The 18,269-nt window shown below is 35.4% G+C and overlaps 1 protein-coding gene across 1 annotated transcript in view; it reads left to right on the forward strand.

The window, feature by feature from the left end:
- Window positions 1-18,269, forward strand: part of Dhc98D (Dynein heavy chain at 89D) — a 154,703-nt gene that overhangs the window by 884 nt on the left and 135,550 nt on the right. Inside the window, exons 2-12 of the mRNA XM_017622557.1 lie at window positions 48-642; window positions 1,073-1,186; window positions 2,223-2,415; window positions 7,155-7,262; window positions 9,349-9,521; window positions 10,565-11,172; window positions 11,252-11,413; window positions 11,478-11,586; window positions 11,641-11,723; window positions 11,805-12,096; window positions 13,036-13,194. Coding sequence (XP_017478046.1) covers window positions 48-642; window positions 1,073-1,186; window positions 2,223-2,415; window positions 7,155-7,262; window positions 9,349-9,521; window positions 10,565-11,172; window positions 11,252-11,413; window positions 11,478-11,586; window positions 11,641-11,723; window positions 11,805-12,096; window positions 13,036-13,194 — 2,596 coding nt within the window. The remainder of the gene's footprint in view (window positions 1-47; window positions 643-1,072; window positions 1,187-2,222; window positions 2,416-7,154; window positions 7,263-9,348; window positions 9,522-10,564; window positions 11,173-11,251; window positions 11,414-11,477; window positions 11,587-11,640; window positions 11,724-11,804; window positions 12,097-13,035; window positions 13,195-18,269) is intronic.

Here is an 18,269-nt window from a genome sequence, read left to right on the forward strand (position 1 = left end):
CCTAATCATCCCATTTTCATCTCCTTCCCGCTATTCTCCCGTTTCAGTCGCTCTGCCAAATATACCTACGAGACGGCCACCAATTGTGCAAATTTGTTGCTTTGCTGGAAGACCGCTTACCTCGCTAGCCGTTCGTATATCGAAAGTTCCGGCGTTGGTTCACGTTGGGAATTCGATCGACAGACACTCTTCTCCGAAGTCGATCACATTTGTCACATCAGTCAGGATATTGCCTACATCGGACGCGTTTTCATTCAATATGAAAATCTCTTCGGCCACAGGCTAAAAGCACTAATTACAGACCCGTCAATTGTAGATGATTTGATGAAGAAAGTCTATCGCTTGTTAGACGATATGTTATCCAATGTGGACTACGATATTTTTAGACCCGGCAACTATGAAAATTGGGAGGACACACTTGAGACATTCAATCGCCGGCTGGAGAACGTTGAATCCGATGCAAAATCTGTAATTGAACGCAGCATAAATACGTTGCGTTCATCCGATATGGGTCTGGAGCTAATTAAGACAATCAATGAAATAGACACACGCAAGGAGCTCGCTGAATTCATATCGACAAAACATGAAAATATTTTGCGATTTTTCCAAACGGAAATAAACTCGGTGGAATTCACATATACGGTAGGTGCATATATACACAAAAAAAAACAAAGAATTTAGTTAGTTAATTTTGTTGTTAACTTCAAAAAATGCATGGAAGGGACCCAACCAAAATCTCTAGTATTAAAAAATCTTTAGATAAAAGATTGAGTATTACTTATTTTAGGAAGGGAGGTTTCCGATCGCAAAATATTAACTTTCAAAAATTGTATACCGTTTCTACAAAAAAGTATTTTCCGCCTATAAAATCTATGGAAAACTTCATTGGCTTCGCAACTATTTAATTTCAATTAGTATACGCTTATTATTAATTGTATAATATTTCTAATATCAGGTCAGATTATTTAATAATTGGTTATTATACATATTTAACCTACATACAAACATACATATTTATGTGAATTTATCTCAAATTTTCAATTTCTTTTTCTTCCCTTTGCTTGGCTAACAGAAAAATCGCAAAAATCCACCAATCGGTAAGCACCAGCCATTCCGGATCGGCTGTATTCAGTGGGCGCGACTGTTGACCAATAAACTGAAAGTCTCTGTGTTGGCATTCAAAAGGGTAAACGTTCAATTATTGTCCGGCGGCATTTACATGCAGTGTGAATAATAGTCGGTTGTGTTTGTTGTGTGCTGCTGTTATTGTTACTGTTGCAATGTGCAGTTGCAGCTGGAGTTTTTTTTTTTTTTGTTTGCGTTCAACAGTAGTAGATGCTTTGTATTGGTGGTATGGTAGATGAAATTTGTATATGCATGTGTGTGTGTATGCAGTTTATTGTTGCATTTGCTTTTACTTATTTTTTATTCGCTAAAAATTTTTGCTTTAATTCTCTTATTTTGCATTTTGGCGCTGTTGTTGATATTTCTTGTTTAATTGAAATTTCAATTTCAGTCGCTGGCGTCGCTTTGTTGTTTATATTTTTGGCTGCTGTTGTTATGTGGCGCAAATACTCGCCAATGTAGTAGTCGCTGCTGTTGATTCCACTTAAAATTCCTTGCATCCATAGTATTTATTTTATTTTACTGACTTGTATTTAATCTCTCTTTTTTTGTTTTTTTTTTATTTTTTTTTTGTTTTTTTTTTCTTCTTCAGGTTGCTAGCTGCTGGCGCTAACGCAGACATGTTTTGCTTCATATATGTATATCAACGTGTTCCGTTGTCCGTGCGTTTCTAGCCTGCACATCAGCGCCAACATTGCTACATTGTTGTTGCATTTATTTTATACACTTTAATGCTTCGGCAATTTATTGCCTACAATTTGTATTTGTTGTAGTACTTTTGTACTTTGCAAATTGCTTCGGAAGCCTTCTGATATTTTACGCTTTTATTTATTTACAATTTTGGCCATTTTTCCTTGACTGTTACACCGCGTTCACACAGCGCTGGTCCTTCGTATGCATTTTTTTTTAATATCCGTTTTCGTTGCCAAGTACAAAGAAATTAAAATTTCTTTTTTTGTTGCTATTGTATTTTAATTTTATTTCTATTGCATTGAGGTCTTGTTTACTTGCACTCTTAATTCGTTGTATAACTCGCCTCGCATTTTTCTTTTATTTGTGCTCAGACATTTTGCATTTTTTTTCTCAATCTGCTTTAGATGGCAGATGAACCGAATCTAAAGAACAGTTATGTCAAGCGGAGCGCTTTCAAGCAGTACTTTGAATTGGTCAATAAAATGTATCTGTTCGAGAAGGATATGTTCGACAAGTACACTGCAAAAGGAACTTACATGGTTAACGCTGTCTTCCGGAAAAATATATTGTGCATACGAATTAAGAATCCTAAATTATGTAAGTGTTGTGTTTAATTTACAAAAAGCTTCATTTAAAACCGCAGTTGTTAGCATGATAATTGTCCACCCCCCAACGACCTAATTTTATCACGTCGATTTCGACTTTTGATGATTTTCTGACCTCAAAACCTCTAAATTTTGTAGATATTATTCATAGAATATATTTTTGAGCGCATATATTCTAAATGCTTCTGTATTGTTATTTATTTTGTTAACAAGAAGAGAGAAGAATTTTTAGAAACATAATAACTTTGTTGAAATTCCTAAAAGTTTATAGCATTTAATATAAAAGTCCAAATCAGAGATTCTTCCAAATCAGAGATTATCCGAGTATCGAAGCAAAGTACATCAACAATTTTTTGTAGTAGTTTTAGGTTTGCACTGCGAATGAAAAAAAATTCAAACTTGAAAATGGAAATTGCCAAGATATCGAGCCCTAACTGCCAAAATAACGTAACCGACATGTTTTTCCAAATTTACTTAAATAAAGAAAATTCGATTACGTTATTTTGGCGGTTAGGGCTCGATATTTTCATTTTAAGTTGGCATTTCGAATGGAAAAAAATCACGCTTTTTCATGAAAATGTTGCTCATACGCCATTTACATACGAGATGTACAAGTATGGCCATCTATGTATGTACGATATGGCGTATGAGTAACGCATCGTTACATCGAATAGTATTTACAATTTCCCTTCAGAACTTTATCATTTTCCACATTTCTTTAGTTGTGCCATACCATAGCAACCATATGGGCTGCTCAAACGTATAGGAAGCTCTGTAAATGATTTTCGGTGATATACCTAACGTCATTGCCATAACCAAACCGTAAATATCTATTGAGTTTTTGATTTTTTTCCATAACCATATCAAGTACAAAACCGTATTTCGTTATTCTGCAAAACCGCGTAACTGACATTGCCTGCCAAAAATTGGATTTGCTCACACAAGCTCTTGGCTCAAGCCTTATCCATTCGTTCTGAAAAATACTAGCCAGAAATGCAATTAATAATAATAATAGATTGGCGCTTAGACATGTGTTAGTGTTTGGCCGAGCTTCTCCTTCGATTTGTAGCGTGCGCCTTGATGTTGTCACACAAAGCGAAGGGAAGTTACAGTTTTACGCCGACTCCGAACCGCGATTGTATTTTTTTATGAGAAGCTGTTTTTCATGGCAGAAATACACTCGGAAGTTTGCCATTGCCTGCCGAGGGACGACCGCTGTTAAGAAAGAACTTTTTTCTATATTTTTTGCGATGCTGCTTTGCGAAGCGGCTGTCATATGGGTTCTTACTCTTGTAATCGAAAATTTTTTTTAATTATTACAGTTGAATACATTTCAGAATCGCAGGAAACTCTACACTCGAAGCGCAAAGTAAGTAAGATCAATCGTTTACGGTAATATTATGTATTTATGTACATATGTATATGTGTATACAACATATTATTTAGCCACCCAGCCAGAAAATAAATATACCTGAGATATGTAGACAGTTTTTGTACTTTTTATGCATACGCATAACGTTTATTATGCACAATTTAGTGGGAAACGTTTCGGAAAAAGGATCGATAATAGTAGCCGAAAAACGGATGAAATATTATATTTTCTTTCCAAATCTCTCAATTAATAGACAATAGATAGAATTGAGTGGTTTTCTGGCTGTGTATTTTAGGTTACACAACTAAAAATTAAACAATCCAGTATTGCTCCATCATCATACATTCGCACATTTTCAAACAGCCCGGGTATATGAGCAGCGAGTACTCGCGCACTTGCTCAATGCTCATTACTCGAAAATTTTCGAGCATGAGCTCGAGCCATTCGAGTTTTTTCGAGAAATTTGAGCAATGTTTTTTTTATTATATTGACATTTTTGGTAGCTACTTTTTAAATTTTTCAAATTATTTATATATAATGCAAAGATTGTTACATTGTTATTTAATCATATAATTTATTTAACATGAGTTAGAAAGAAGCTGCTGACAAAAACAATTTACAAATTTTCTTTTGTTTATGAAATTGTTCAAAAACGTGAAAATTTTGAACAAACATTTGAGCAGATGAGTGAACGAGTTTCGAGCGAGTATCGAGCTACTCGCATTGCTCGATACCCGGGTATCTAGAGCTCTAGTATGTATATAAATTTTTCTGGTAAATAAATAATTTTAGTGAACTTTACTGTACTCAGCAAGGGAGCTATCCTAGAAAATGTAATGATTAAACCATTTTCCCTTCCAAACCTTGTAAATGTTTATCCACTGTCTAGCTTTAGCAAGAAATTATATGTTTGAGAGCGATGTGTTGAGGGATGAACACCCCGGCTCTTTAGCAGCTAGCAATCTGCCTCGATTCAATGCTTTATCGAGTAGATTTAAAGCAGGCTACAGAAAAAAAATAAGGTAACAGAAATGCCGTCTAGTCGCGGTGCTGTTTTCTGTGTCCGTTGTTTATGTTTATCCCAAAAATCCCGAAATCAAAATATCTCTTACAAAAGATCGTCCCTTAGTCTCGGTAACGAGGTTTCCAGCTTCATCATTTTCCTTGCGCGTGCCAAAATAGAATTCTACTCCCACTATTTCCAAAAAACGAAAAAATTCGAATTTTTGGCACCATTTTTGAATATGTGTCCAATGTCTTGTCTCATCCCTCAAGTATTTCACGGCAGCACGATTTCTTGCGAGATTATTCGTGTAGGATTTTCTTGGAGGAAGCGCTTCGCCTAAAACGTATTGAATGTAGCCGTGATGTGAAAAGAAGTTTTCGGTAAGAACCTTCCAATCCGAGATCAAAGTTACTAACTCAGATAAATCCAGTGTTAGTTCAAGGGACTTCTCCCTGCCTGCTGTTGTAAATGTAAGATAGTTCCCCCTCTTGTAAATTAATAAGTTGCAACGACTTGTATATACTCTCATGTTTTTATTCAATTCATTTAAAAACCATCAATCTTTAAATGGCCTATAGCGCTACCAAATATATAATATGTACATACAAATAAAATAAGTATGTATATTTATAAGCCAATTTATGTTTTCTACTCCCTTATTTACATTAAAATACTTCTTAAATAACGAAGCTTAATTTTGTGACTACTTGTTGACCAACAAATTTTACCTGTTCAATGCAGCAACTTGAAGAAGGCGAACAAGGCGCATCGCAGCAAACGGGACACGCAGAAGCTGGCTTCGTTCGTAAGATAACCAAATTTACTGTATTTGCCACACTTGTACAATGGCTAGTTAATCGACGATACGAAAGTAACATACAAGTACAGAAAGCCAAAGCGTTTGTCAAGGCAATTAAGGCGAAGAAAAATCTTACCGAGAAAGATAAATTTTGTCTAAAGATTTCCGAATGTAAGTATGCATGTTTGTTTTGTATGTAAAGATTGATTTCCTCTGTCAAATATTTAATAGATGTCACATAATAGTTATGCATGCATAAACTTATTATACCGACAATAGCACATAGATAAATACATAGATATTTTTAAACTGTAATTTAGAAATTTTCACAAGCAAGAAAGCTATAAATTTTATTTACGGAAATATAAACTTCGATATTGAGTACGATGCTAAGACATTACTTCCAAGAGCAGCTAATTTCAATCAAATTTGCATTAAAACTGCGCCATAAATATAAAGGAAACTGCCATTTTGATGGACTCTCATAAGCACATTCAGCATAAACCGTATCTTAACCATAGTCGCGGTGCGACAGGGCGTATGAATAATCCACCACCATTGTTCCCCAATCGCTCGCGCAAATCCCCATTGCACATCCATTGCTTTCCTCTTATTCTATTATCCTGCTCTTGCTACGCTTTAATAGCCGCAATCATCGCTGATGATCTTGCGGACGGGCAACAAGGAAGTAGAAACGTTTGAGGACATTGCTCCAATGATGAGGTTTAATGAAAATTGCGCTTCAATTATTCCACGACAGCAAGCTGTGAAATTTAAAATCAGCCAATGAACCAACCACTCGTCCACTCACTCAAGCAAAGCATTTATTTGCGTAGTTTAGTAAGTGCTGACAGAAAAATAAAGCAACGCAACTTGGTTATTCAATACTTGAGAAAAGCAATGTCCTTAAACGTGAATTCAATTTGGCATTGCTGCTATGAGTGGGGCTTTTAAAATTTGAATTGTAAGATTATTCGTGCGATAATTTGATTTTTTACGAGCTAAAAGAAATGTTTGGGTAAAGACAAAAAAAAAAAACCATAAATGAATATCGCATGAAAGGTTGCTGAATGTAAAATCTTGATGATGCCACTTCGCAGTCATCCACCCGCACCCGCACCCGCACCCGCTTTGAATTCAACTAATAACTCTACTCAGCATGGCATATTGAATATCCGATATATATGTATGTATGTATGTATCTACTATTTGTATGCATATATAAAAGCATTAATTCGATATTATTTGAAGAGCAAATTTGACACTGGCGCCGAGTTCAAAGCGTATACATACATACATATATATACTTAAATATAGAAAATCTGAACGCACTTATTACAGCATAAACGCTTCACTGATTTTATAGGGAGCATTAAGCACTGTGCTTTTGTGTATGTAATTTTGTTAGCGCATATTAGCGAACATTATATTTCACTTTGCTTAAGTGAAAAATGTAGATATACATATATCTATGTATGTGCGTGCATATTTAACATACTAAAATATATTTAGGAAATTCCTTTTGCTACTATTTCAATTTTCTTTTCCTTCCAGTGCTTGTACGCGCCGAACAACAGGATGGCTTACCTACTTGGCGTGAACTAGTTGGTGATCGTATTCTAATTGAATTCGAAATGCAATTTTGTGTGAATCTAACGAGAGGTAAGGTTGATTTTGCGAATGATGGTGGTGGTACTCGTTTTGATCGAAAGGTTACGCATACGCTGTGTTGTACATAAACTTGGAGTGTGTTTAACAGAGAATTTCTAGCTAAGATGGTAAAAGGTCTTTCGTAAGACAGGTGGCAATATAGTTCGAAAGACTTTTGTTATTCTTGCAAAAAAGTCGTAGAAAAAAGCTGTCTCATTCACCACTCATGGTGAAAATTTATTTTGAGAGCAGGCATTTGTATATTAGAATTTCTTTTTTTTTATTTAATTTGTTTATTTTTTTATTCATTTTTTTTATTGTAAGATTGTATTTTGACTATTATTTTATGTTTTTTTTTACATTTAATTTTTAGGTTTTATTGTTTTAAAAAGAAAAAAATATATATATTTTTTAATTCAATTAAATTTTTAAAAATATTTTTATTTATTTTTGCTTTAAAAAATGAAAATATGTTTATTTTGTTAATTTAATTTACTTTTTAAAAAACTTATTGCTAAAAGGTGAACAGCATAAGTCTAAGACCTCTTTGACAATTGTTTTACGAAAGACTGTGGCGAGTTGAGATACAGTTGGCAGAATCGCCTTGTAAGTTGAAATAATAAATAATAAAATAAAAAGTAAGGAAATTAATTGCCCTTTAAGAAATAATTATAAGGTTGTCTGGTCATGTGTTTATATTTTCAATTTACAACCATAAAAAACACAACAGAATAATAATTTTAAACCAAATAACCTGATAACCAGGCTAGTGTGAACAACCACAATATGAAACTAGTGATGTGAGTATGGACTAGCTACTACCTAAATTTGTGAAAAAGCTCTCACTTATTTTGGATATCTCATTTCTACCCAGAATAGGGTAGGCACTCATGCGGTGTTTAGATACATGCTCGTCATACTGCCAGATTTGCCTTATTACACTTTGCTTCTGCTACTTTTCCATATTGCGTACTTTTAGACCCCACGGCTTTTAATTTAGATAATTTTAGCGTGGGAAATGTAGCGTAGCGATTGTCAGAATTCCAAGAATTCCACTGCTGGTCTCACTAATGGTATGCTCGAAACTAATAGGGGAACGCCGAGATTCTCTTTCGGTCACGTCAGAGTATTACTTAGCGGCTGAGATACTGGCCATAAATGCTACCTTCGGGTCAGTATCAACAAAAAAAGAAATAGTGGGAATATGCCACACAACAGACACAGCAAAACAAGCGTCGGCTTGCAGCAGCATGCTTGCTAGTTTGGAGTTGAAATATTTTTGCGATTCCCAGAACGATATTGTTTTAGTTGGTACTGAAGTTTTTGTCGTTTGACTCAGTAACTTAAATCTGTTGAGCACCCCTCTCTCTTTATATTCAAAACGCCGTTTCTCTCAATTCTAATGAGTATATTGACAAATCACTGTTCGATCGGGATTCTCTCGAGGAAAATGAGGTGGAATCATCATAATACTTGCTCTTCGTCTTAGGCTGACCAGCTATTTTTAGACTGCGTATATGCAACTGGGATCGGACTTTCTAGCCGGCACAAAGCTGCTTTGCTGGACTAACCTCTTCTCGCTGCGAAACTTCGCTCCTTGAAAGCAGCAATTTGTGCCTTAAGCTAGCAGTTACCATTCGCAGTGGCATCACAAAGGATCAATGCTTACGGTCTAAGTGAGCCCCTTATCAAGAGGAAACCACCTCAACCTAACTCATTTTGGAACAGACTTGGGCACTTCATTTCATTGCAGTCGAATGGGCTTATAATCTGATAATACATCAATTTTGTATTAGAGGTGCTTCGAGCATTATTAGCTCTGAACTCAAAGTAGATAACTAATTTATTCTTTATTAATTAATATCGTTAGATATATGATAAGAGTACTAATGGAACAACTCACAGATTAGCAGATTATGTTATCGATATATTTTGTTATATGTAAATATATTGAGAGAAATTTGGACTCGGCCAAAATCGCTTAGGCGGTTACAGCGCCAATGAAGAAGAAGAAGTAAATATATTGATACACAATTATCGCAAATTATATCGATACTGCCTTTGCAATTAGTTAATAAAACTTTTTGTTTAATTACAGAAATATTTGAGGTCATGTTCGAAGGCCAGCAATTTGAACATTTCGGCTATTTACTACCAAACGTGTTACGCACTGCCATTATGAAAAAAGAGATGCTCTTCAACGATTTTGAGGCTGTAGAAAATATCATCGCTAGATACAATGCCATTATAGATGGACTAGTGTTATCCGAGGTAAGTGTAAGATAGAAAGCCTGACATGTTTACATAAATACTGGTATGTGTGTATACTCTAAGGTCTCTCGCCCAAAGTAATTAATTAGCTCTATGAAACCTTAGTTAAGCCCGTATTGTTTTATGTGGCCCCTATCTCGATGGGGGTCGGCAAAATATAATAGAAAAGATTTTATGGAGAATGTACACTGCGGCCTTGGATCTATCGTGCCCACAGAGCTCATCACAAAACCTCGCCCAGCTCTGGTGTTCTAATAAAAACAATCATTGTCGAGGGATGCATCCCTCAACCCTCTCAAATGTGCTAGTCTTCTTCACGAAACCATATCGATCTCTAAAATGAAATGCAATGTGGTTTCTGCTGCCATGGCGCAGTAATGACAGGAGTCGCCTGCAATAATCCCCAGAGTGTTCATGTGGGCCTTCAGCCAGCAATGAAACATTAGACCTTGTTATATTTAATTCTAACGTAGGCTCAACTCCACGCTTGTAGAGTATATGACAGTGCCAAGCTCTTCCGAATGGCATTGGTTAGCGCCGGGATTAGAAAAATGAGTTCTTTCTGGAGTCCTAAGAGTCTAAAGATTTTTTTTTCACCTCTTTCCGGCAAACTGAGAAATCGAAGTTCCACCACGAGTTGCTTTCCTGGCCCTTGTATATTGTTTAGGCTACCGACATTTGCATCTAACTGCACCTATTGCTTTACCCTTTTCGCTAAGTTCCTATTATTCCTACTGTGTGTGCCTCAATTATTAGATGCTTTTAGGAAGAACTGTATGAGCTTATGATTTGACATTTAAGGCTTTGAAATGACCCCCAAGTGGGAGATCAGATTCTCAGTCCAGTTGTTTCTGAGAGTAACATACAGATATGCCTAGTTACGAACATATCTTTGAGAGCGTTAAGTCCTCTGGAACTATGGAGCTCTTGTCTTTTCCAGAAAGTATGAAAAAATGTTTTCAATCAAAAGCATTTTTTCTTAAGTTTTAATTTGTATTATATTCCTATTGTCTTACCTTATACCCTAATGTATTTTCGTTTAGGTTAATTTCCTGCGCGACCACCTATACGAGACCGAAATCGTCATACAAACCGGCATCGGCCGTTATACCTGGCAATCATTTAATATTTTAAAATATTGCGATTCTGTCAACACATTGATACGCAAACTTACCTCAATTGTATCGCAAATTAATTTTATACGTCTGGATATAAAAGGCCGCATCGATCGCATTAAACAATTCAATCTCTTTGATATACACGATCGCACTGGTATAGATCGTTTACCCAGAGCGTCAGATGTACAATTTCATTGTGAACCAAATGAAACAACAATTAATGGTCAAACTGATAGGCAAAGCTATCGGCCAGCTTCAGCAGTGAAAATAATACACCTGAAAGAGGAGGAAGCCGAACTAACACAACAGGAGAGTGAATGCGGCAAGGATATGTATCATTTTCAGGGTTACGTTGAGAAGTTGGAACAATCGCGCAATGAAAAGTGTGCACATATGAAGAAGCTATACGACTCTATTGGTCCAGTGCTGGTCAAGTTGGAGAGTCTGGTGTTGGGCACTTTCACTGGACGCTCGGAGAAGATGCGCGGTTACTACACATATTGGGAAGAGATGACCTATCAGTGCATTTTGGAGTGAGTCAATTTGGCGTGAATATTGAAGCTGCTGCTGCACACTTTTTTATTAACAATGCATTTCTTCTTCGTGTTTTAGCAACACGTACCGTAATCTTAAATGCTACATAGAGCGCCTGTTAGGCGATGTGCCCATGTTCGAAGTAAACGCAGTCATGATGATGTCCGAAATAGTGCTGGAGCCGACAGCTTCGGAGATGCAGAACATAATGCTGCAATCGGCAAAAGATTATTTAGAGAGGTAAGTTAGCGTTAAAGTTTTCATTTTCAGTACTTTTGAAAAAAAGTCGTTTGTTATCCTAAAGGATCCACATCTACACACGCTGGATGGATGGCACTTGCTTGCCATGCGCGCCCATCAACGACGAATATGGCGACAAGTACATCTTCACCTTCTACGAGGATGTCATCAAGGTAAGCTATTAAGTAAATTTTACATACTCACTCACAAAAATGCTATCGTAAAAGGTACGCGATATCAGCCATTTGATCGTACGCGTCCAGGAGGTCGCCAACGCTTTGGTGTACGAATGCAAGGCCGTTATTTCCAAGTAAGTGAAATTCGCAATTTAAATTTCCACTCGAATTCGAAGCCAACTCATTCTCTACGTTTCCTTTGCTCTTGCATGCAGATTCAAGCAATATTTCTACTTGTGGGCTTTCGACAAACGCGCCATTGCTGAGAAATTTATTAATCGTGGCATGCCACTTGTGACACTCGATGAGAAATTTACATTTTTCGCCAATATTATTGAGGAGTTGCAATTGATGCCGCCCTATTGGAATATCAAAAGCATACAAATTAATTTGAAGAAATTGATAGACAGCATATGCCAGCATGCGCAACAATGGCGGGCCACACTTGGCGAGCTGCTGGCGAAGAAAGCCTCGGAAAATATTATAAATTTGCGAAATGAATTCAAAGTAAGTAACTGAGCCTGGCTGGTAAGAAGTGGCGGGCATAAATACAGCTGCAAGTAATGACACTGGCCGACATAAAGGCCAGCAACTAAAATCCCGAAGTCAAAATATGTATATGTACATACTTATTAAAAAAAAAAGTTTATAATGAGATGTAGGCAAGTTTCAAGTAAGTGCCTAAATATTCCGAGCATAAAGCTGGAGGGTCCTTCTAGTGCACAAATTATGGGTTCGTTGAATTCTTTTGCTTGGATAAGAGAATAGACTAACTAGAGGATTGCTTATGGAGGATTATGAACTAGAATTTGTACGCTGTTTTCTAAAATCACCATAAAATATTTAAGTAATGACGAAAAAAAGTATTTATTTTTTCATAACTGCTCCATAATGTTTAGCCTGCTCTCGAATATTCTGGAATTATCTTCACGTCTAAGAATTCTGGTATCCGCAGCATTCAGAAGACTTGTATGTTTGTTTTAAATCGCAAAATGTCGGAGACGGGGTCTCACTTGTAGTCTCTTATACGTCTGACATGGTCGACAGAAAAGAAGAGGCTGGGTCCAAAGCCCACCGCCCAAGCCATTACGGAGGTGTGATTTCTCAGCTTAGCTCGCTTCCGCATAGGTGTTCAGTTGCTAATTCGTGTAAACTCTGGAAGTCGTGGACACACGGGTACCACGGTTATGTGTTTGCGGAGGTGTCGACCTTAACAGCTTATAGGTCCGGTACCACAGAACCGAATTTCATAAACGACAACTCAAACGACGCAGAAACCTAGTCTTCCTGCATCCGAAGTGCTCTACAAGTACTGGTACTTTAGTCACTTAGCTTTGTATGGGTACCTCAATATCATAACTCAGGGACTTGCGTGGACTTTTACTAAAAAGAAAAAAACATCCATGCTGACTAAACAGACTTATAAATGTCTCGTTCTAATTTCAGGAACTCCGTTTTAATTTGGATAAGACAACTAAAGAGCTAGCTGACTTTAAATTAGTCATGCAAACAATCTCGACAATTCAAACAAAAACACTGACCTACGAACAACGGATCCATGAACTACAAGAAACCTATACCGTTCTAGCCGAACACAATATAAAGGTAAGTACGGAAGCGAAAAGGCAATTGTTTTCACGTGCAACTAGCTGGCTTGGGTGATTTTGAATTAGTCAAATCACAAAAGAAAAAATCAAACTGATTTTTTAATTGAAAATAATATCGAATCCTAAATAATAATTTATTATTCGTTTCAAGAATCACATCACGATTAAATTTTTTGTGCTTAAATAAAAATAAAATTTGTTAGTGGCTTGATTCTTCCAGAAAAAAAAGTTGGTCCGTGACTCTCCAAGCACAATTTTCGAATTTTTTTCCCAATGCAAATCATATCACAAATATATATTTTTTTTTGTGTTTCCGACAAATCAAACCACAAATAAAATTTTTTTATGTGTCCCACAAATTAAATCAGAAATAAATTTTATATTTTATTTCTTCGAGGAATCGAATCACAAATCAAACAGATTTTTTAATTAAAAGCGGATATAAAATCAAAAAGAATCATACAGAGTACATAGATGTGCATGTACATACACACAGTGGGGAGCAGTGATGAGCACATGTTGATTTTTGTCAAATATTCGCGAGGTTTTCAAAGTTAAAATTTTGTTGTTATTTTTTCATAAATATATGGTCCATGCTTTGGCCAAAACCATATCCAGCACCGCTAAAAAGATGTAGGCGAAATTTTTTTTTTAACTTTTATTTTTAATGCGAAAATGCATCATTGGCATATTCTGCACCAAAAGGAAAATTTTGATTAAAAAAATTGCTTAAGTCTTTTTGGCGGTTAGGGCTCAACATAAATCAAACTTAATATAGAGCAAAGAAAAATTTAAAAAATTTTCATTAAAGTTTTGAGCATCTTAATCTGATTTTTTATAACTTTTTGAGTATGTGGTTTTGTAGCCCATTAAATTTTAATATAATAAAGCGCTAGTTCGCTGCAAAATTGGGTTGATTTTTAATATTCTTTCTAATAACGGCTCACAGTGGTCCGGATAGCAGATCTAGCTGGACGAAAGTCAATTTTTTTGTTTGTTTTTAAAATACTTAATGGTACTTGGAATAGATTCCTGACAATACATTCAAATAGAAATTGCATTTATTAAAGCATTAACATATGAAAACAAACAAAAAAAAGGTAAGTCAACGCCGCCTATTTGAGAACTCAATTTTAAAAGCTGAAATTTAACTTAAAAGATTGCTAATTGCAGTCACAAATATTTGCACAATTGCAAATTGTCTTTATAAACAAAAAATTACACTTATTCCGCTATAGATTCAGAGGTCATAACGAAATTTATGTCCACATTGGTATAAGAAAATTTATTCTGAAAAATCGTCGTTTTTATTCATTAAAAAAATAAATTAAAGAGTAGGAAAAGTAAAGGCCGCCGAAGGCCGTTATAAAACCACTATCATATTATTCTTTACACCTTCGTAAATGCAGAGGGTAAGCTCGATAACCAAGTCTAACCAATTGGCTTAGATATTTACATTTTAGTGACGGTTTGTCAAATCTCAAAATTCAAAAGTAATTATTAACAGGAATGTATCAGTATATAAATATAAGATCAGTGGCGGATCCACGGGGGAGAGGGGGGGTTAGGGGTTGTGTGTTAAAACAGAAAAATACTTGGAGTTATAAAAACTTTGGTTATGTAAGAGTTAACAAAAAATAGTAACTCGCGAATTTTCTGCTTTCTGAAATTACAAAATTATACAACAGGCATGCAAATCTTTAAGCGCTGTTATAAAGGTTTTTCTGAAATTTATTTGTGTTTCTTGCTGTGATCTTAAATTTTGGTCATGGTAAATAAAATCTTAAGACGTGAGTTGTTTGACATTTTGAGAAGTGTTGCTGAAACTTCTAACTAAAACACAACAAGGTGTCCGTGATNGGTTTTTCTGAAATTTATTTGTGTTTCTTGCTGTGATCTTAAATTTTGGTCATGGTAAATAAAATCTTAAGACGTGAGTTGTTTGACATTTTGAGAAGTGTTGCTGAAACTTCTAACTAAAACACAACAAGGTGTCCGTGATTATATGATTAGTAAATTGAAAGAAATATCAAAATATCAAAAAAGATCAAAATGTTCGTTCCGAAGTAAATAAAGTAAATAAAGTAAATTACTTTAAATTCGTAATCAGCAACCCAGAAAACCCCCAGATACCCAGTTACATAGAAATCTACCGATTTTTTTAAATTTCGTCCGCCATATTGGATCCGCCATTTTGAATTTTTGACAAGTGACGCCAGATTCGTAATCAGCGACCCAAAAATCCCCTAGGTAAGAAGTGGTGTAAAGATCCATCAACGAGTATTTCTTTAAATAGTTTCGTCCAGCTAGATTTGCGATCCGAACCACTGTGGCGGCTCTTGCGGTTTTTTTTTCATAAAATAAGTGTAATTTATAAAAACTGGCATTGATTTTTTTTTTAATTTTCTTTTCAAACGGTCTTGCGCATTTTCTTCCATAAGAAATTCATGCTTGCATGGAAGAAAGTCGTCAGAAGAAAAAATATTAAAAAGCAACGCGATTTTGCAGCCGCTTAAAACTTAAAAAGACTGAAAAGCTCGAAATTTCAATGCAAATTTGTAAAATTCTTCTCTATATAAAGTTTGAAAGTTTATTTCACTTGGTTTTGGTTAAACTATGAACCTTATTTTTATAAAAAAGTAACACAAAAATATTTAACAAATAATTAACAAAAATCACCATGTACTCATTAGTGCTCCCCACTGTATGTTTGTATTTATTTCCTTTAAATAATTCAAGCACTGAATTATACAATTTTCTTTACATATAAAAAATTTAATTATGCGCTGCTATTATCTAAAAATTTTATTTGTGAAAATAAATCGGCTAACGCCAGCCAGCTATAATTGTAACTCGAAAAGTAACCACTTCGACCGAAAAATGTTGGCGAAAATTCAAGTGCATTTCTCTAAAGACTCAACAACCAACACAAACATTAAATTAACCAACTAACTCGACCACATTTGCGTAGAGATTTCATATTTCGTCACAGGCGAGCTAAAAGCCATCGCAGACGCCAAAGCTTTTCTGGACGAACGCTCAGTTAGTTAGCAGTTAGACGCTGTTGACCAAAGGCATTTGAATTAAAATTTATGCGTTAGCATGTGTGCCAACATACACGCCCACACGCACACAAGCACGTGGCAGCTGAAAGAGAGTACTTTGGCTGGTGAAGGTGGCGCAGAGAAGAGGAGCAAAGCCGTGGCCACATTTGGAGCAACCACGTACACGCCCACCACTAACTGTGTGATGCAGCAGCAGCAGTGCAGCTGCCTGGTTGGAGTCTTAACTAAACTAAACTACAAAAGCCGCCGCACTTTGTTTGTTTGCCCACGCTGGCACTGGCCAGAAGTACAGATCTGCTAGTCACCCGCCTCAATGAACAACAACAAAAAATGCTGGTTGTTCGAACACAATTCTTTTTTTTTATTTTTTTCTTTAGTTGTATTCAAATAAGGATTTTTCGAAAATCCCTCTAAAAGTCGCTCTAGTATTTATGCAATGCAGCCAGCGCCAGGACCTACCTTGGAGGAGTATTGCCAGCCAGCCAGCCAGCCAGCAGTCTTCATTCCCTTCCATCGACCACTGACCAGTGGTTACCTAAAATTTACATATGTATATAAATGTGTGATAGCGCAAATGTGTACATACATATGTACCAGGGTTGTTGCGAATATTATTCCGAAATAAAAGTCCTTTCCGGATAATAAACAAACCGCCTGACCAAATTAAACAAATTTGGTATCATATGAAAGAGGACTGAGCTAGATTTTAAACAAAAATAACGAAGGACCTCCATTTATATTTTTTTTTTGTAATTTAATACCACAGAAATTCATTTACCTGACACAAGGTTTGTTATATGGTAATTAATTAAAATTTTTTATTGAAATATTTTTAATAGGTGGCTTTTCTCGTTTAAGCATTTTAGTTTAAAAGCTATTTAAGTCCTCTTTCATTTGATACCAAACTTGTTTCATTTGGATAACCGGTTTGTTTATTATCCGGAAAGCACTTTTATTTCGTAACAATATTCCCAACAACCCTAGTATGTACATATGTACGATATATATATATATAAAAGAGAGCAGCAGCGGCTGGCGGCACACATACACCCACATATTTGCATTTGAGAATATGTAAATAATTCCATACATTTGTGTACGTATATATCTGAGTTGTTGCGAATATTCGCATTCGCAATTTTGACATCCGCATTCGCAATAATCAATTTGGAGCTTTTAAGCTTTTGCAAGTACATTTATAAAAAGTTCAGTGGCGAAAATATAAATAGGAAAAAGATATTTTAGCATCCTTTAGCTATTTCCCTGTCATTTTTTTTTAATGTTTATAATTTTTTTATGAAAGTCTATTATTATAAATTTTCTAGCAAAAACCATGTATGTAAGTCAAAATTTCATCAATTTTTTTTTTTTTTTAAGTAGATTTGCTAAAAATATTCTGAGTACACAGTTTTTAGCACATTGAATTTTACCATCCAAAGTGTAAATTTTAAGTAGCTGGGACTTACCGTTAGTTTTTGGCAATTTTTTGTTCAGGTATTTTATTCCATACGCAGTATGTTTGATATTGTATGAAGAAAATGAGCACCTTCCACAAAAAAGTAAAGATTTACTGCATTATACTAAAATGCATACTCAAAGATATATTAAAAATCTGATAAAAAATTTTTTAAATTTGGATAAACATTTGCTAAAGTTCGTTGATTTTTAATAAATGTTCTGCATAATTTCAATTTTGATTTACATGGTTTGTTTTAAATAGTTAGCTATACTTAAAAAAAAATAACAAAGGGAAACAGCCAAAACTTGCAAAATGTCTCTTCCCTATTTAAGTTTTTGCCGCAGTACATCTAGCAAACAAAATGACATGTGCAGTTGCGACGTTACCCGGGCGTTAGCGGGACGGGTTGTAATAGGTGCGTTCGTTTAAAATCTCCAACAGAAACCAACCAACTGCCAAATTCCGGCGAAATGTCATCTGTTCGCTCACAAGAGAAAAATATCCAAAATAGTACGCGAACAGAAAATTTGCAGAAACTTGCAAGTTAGA

This window comes from Rhagoletis zephyria, unplaced genomic scaffold (genome assembly GCF_001687245.7).
Source record: "Rhagoletis zephyria isolate East Lansing unplaced genomic scaffold, Rhagoletis_zephyria_1.1 Rzeph_scaffold_00048, whole genome shotgun sequence".
NCBI lineage: Eukaryota > Metazoa > Arthropoda > Insecta > Diptera > Tephritidae > Rhagoletis > Rhagoletis zephyria.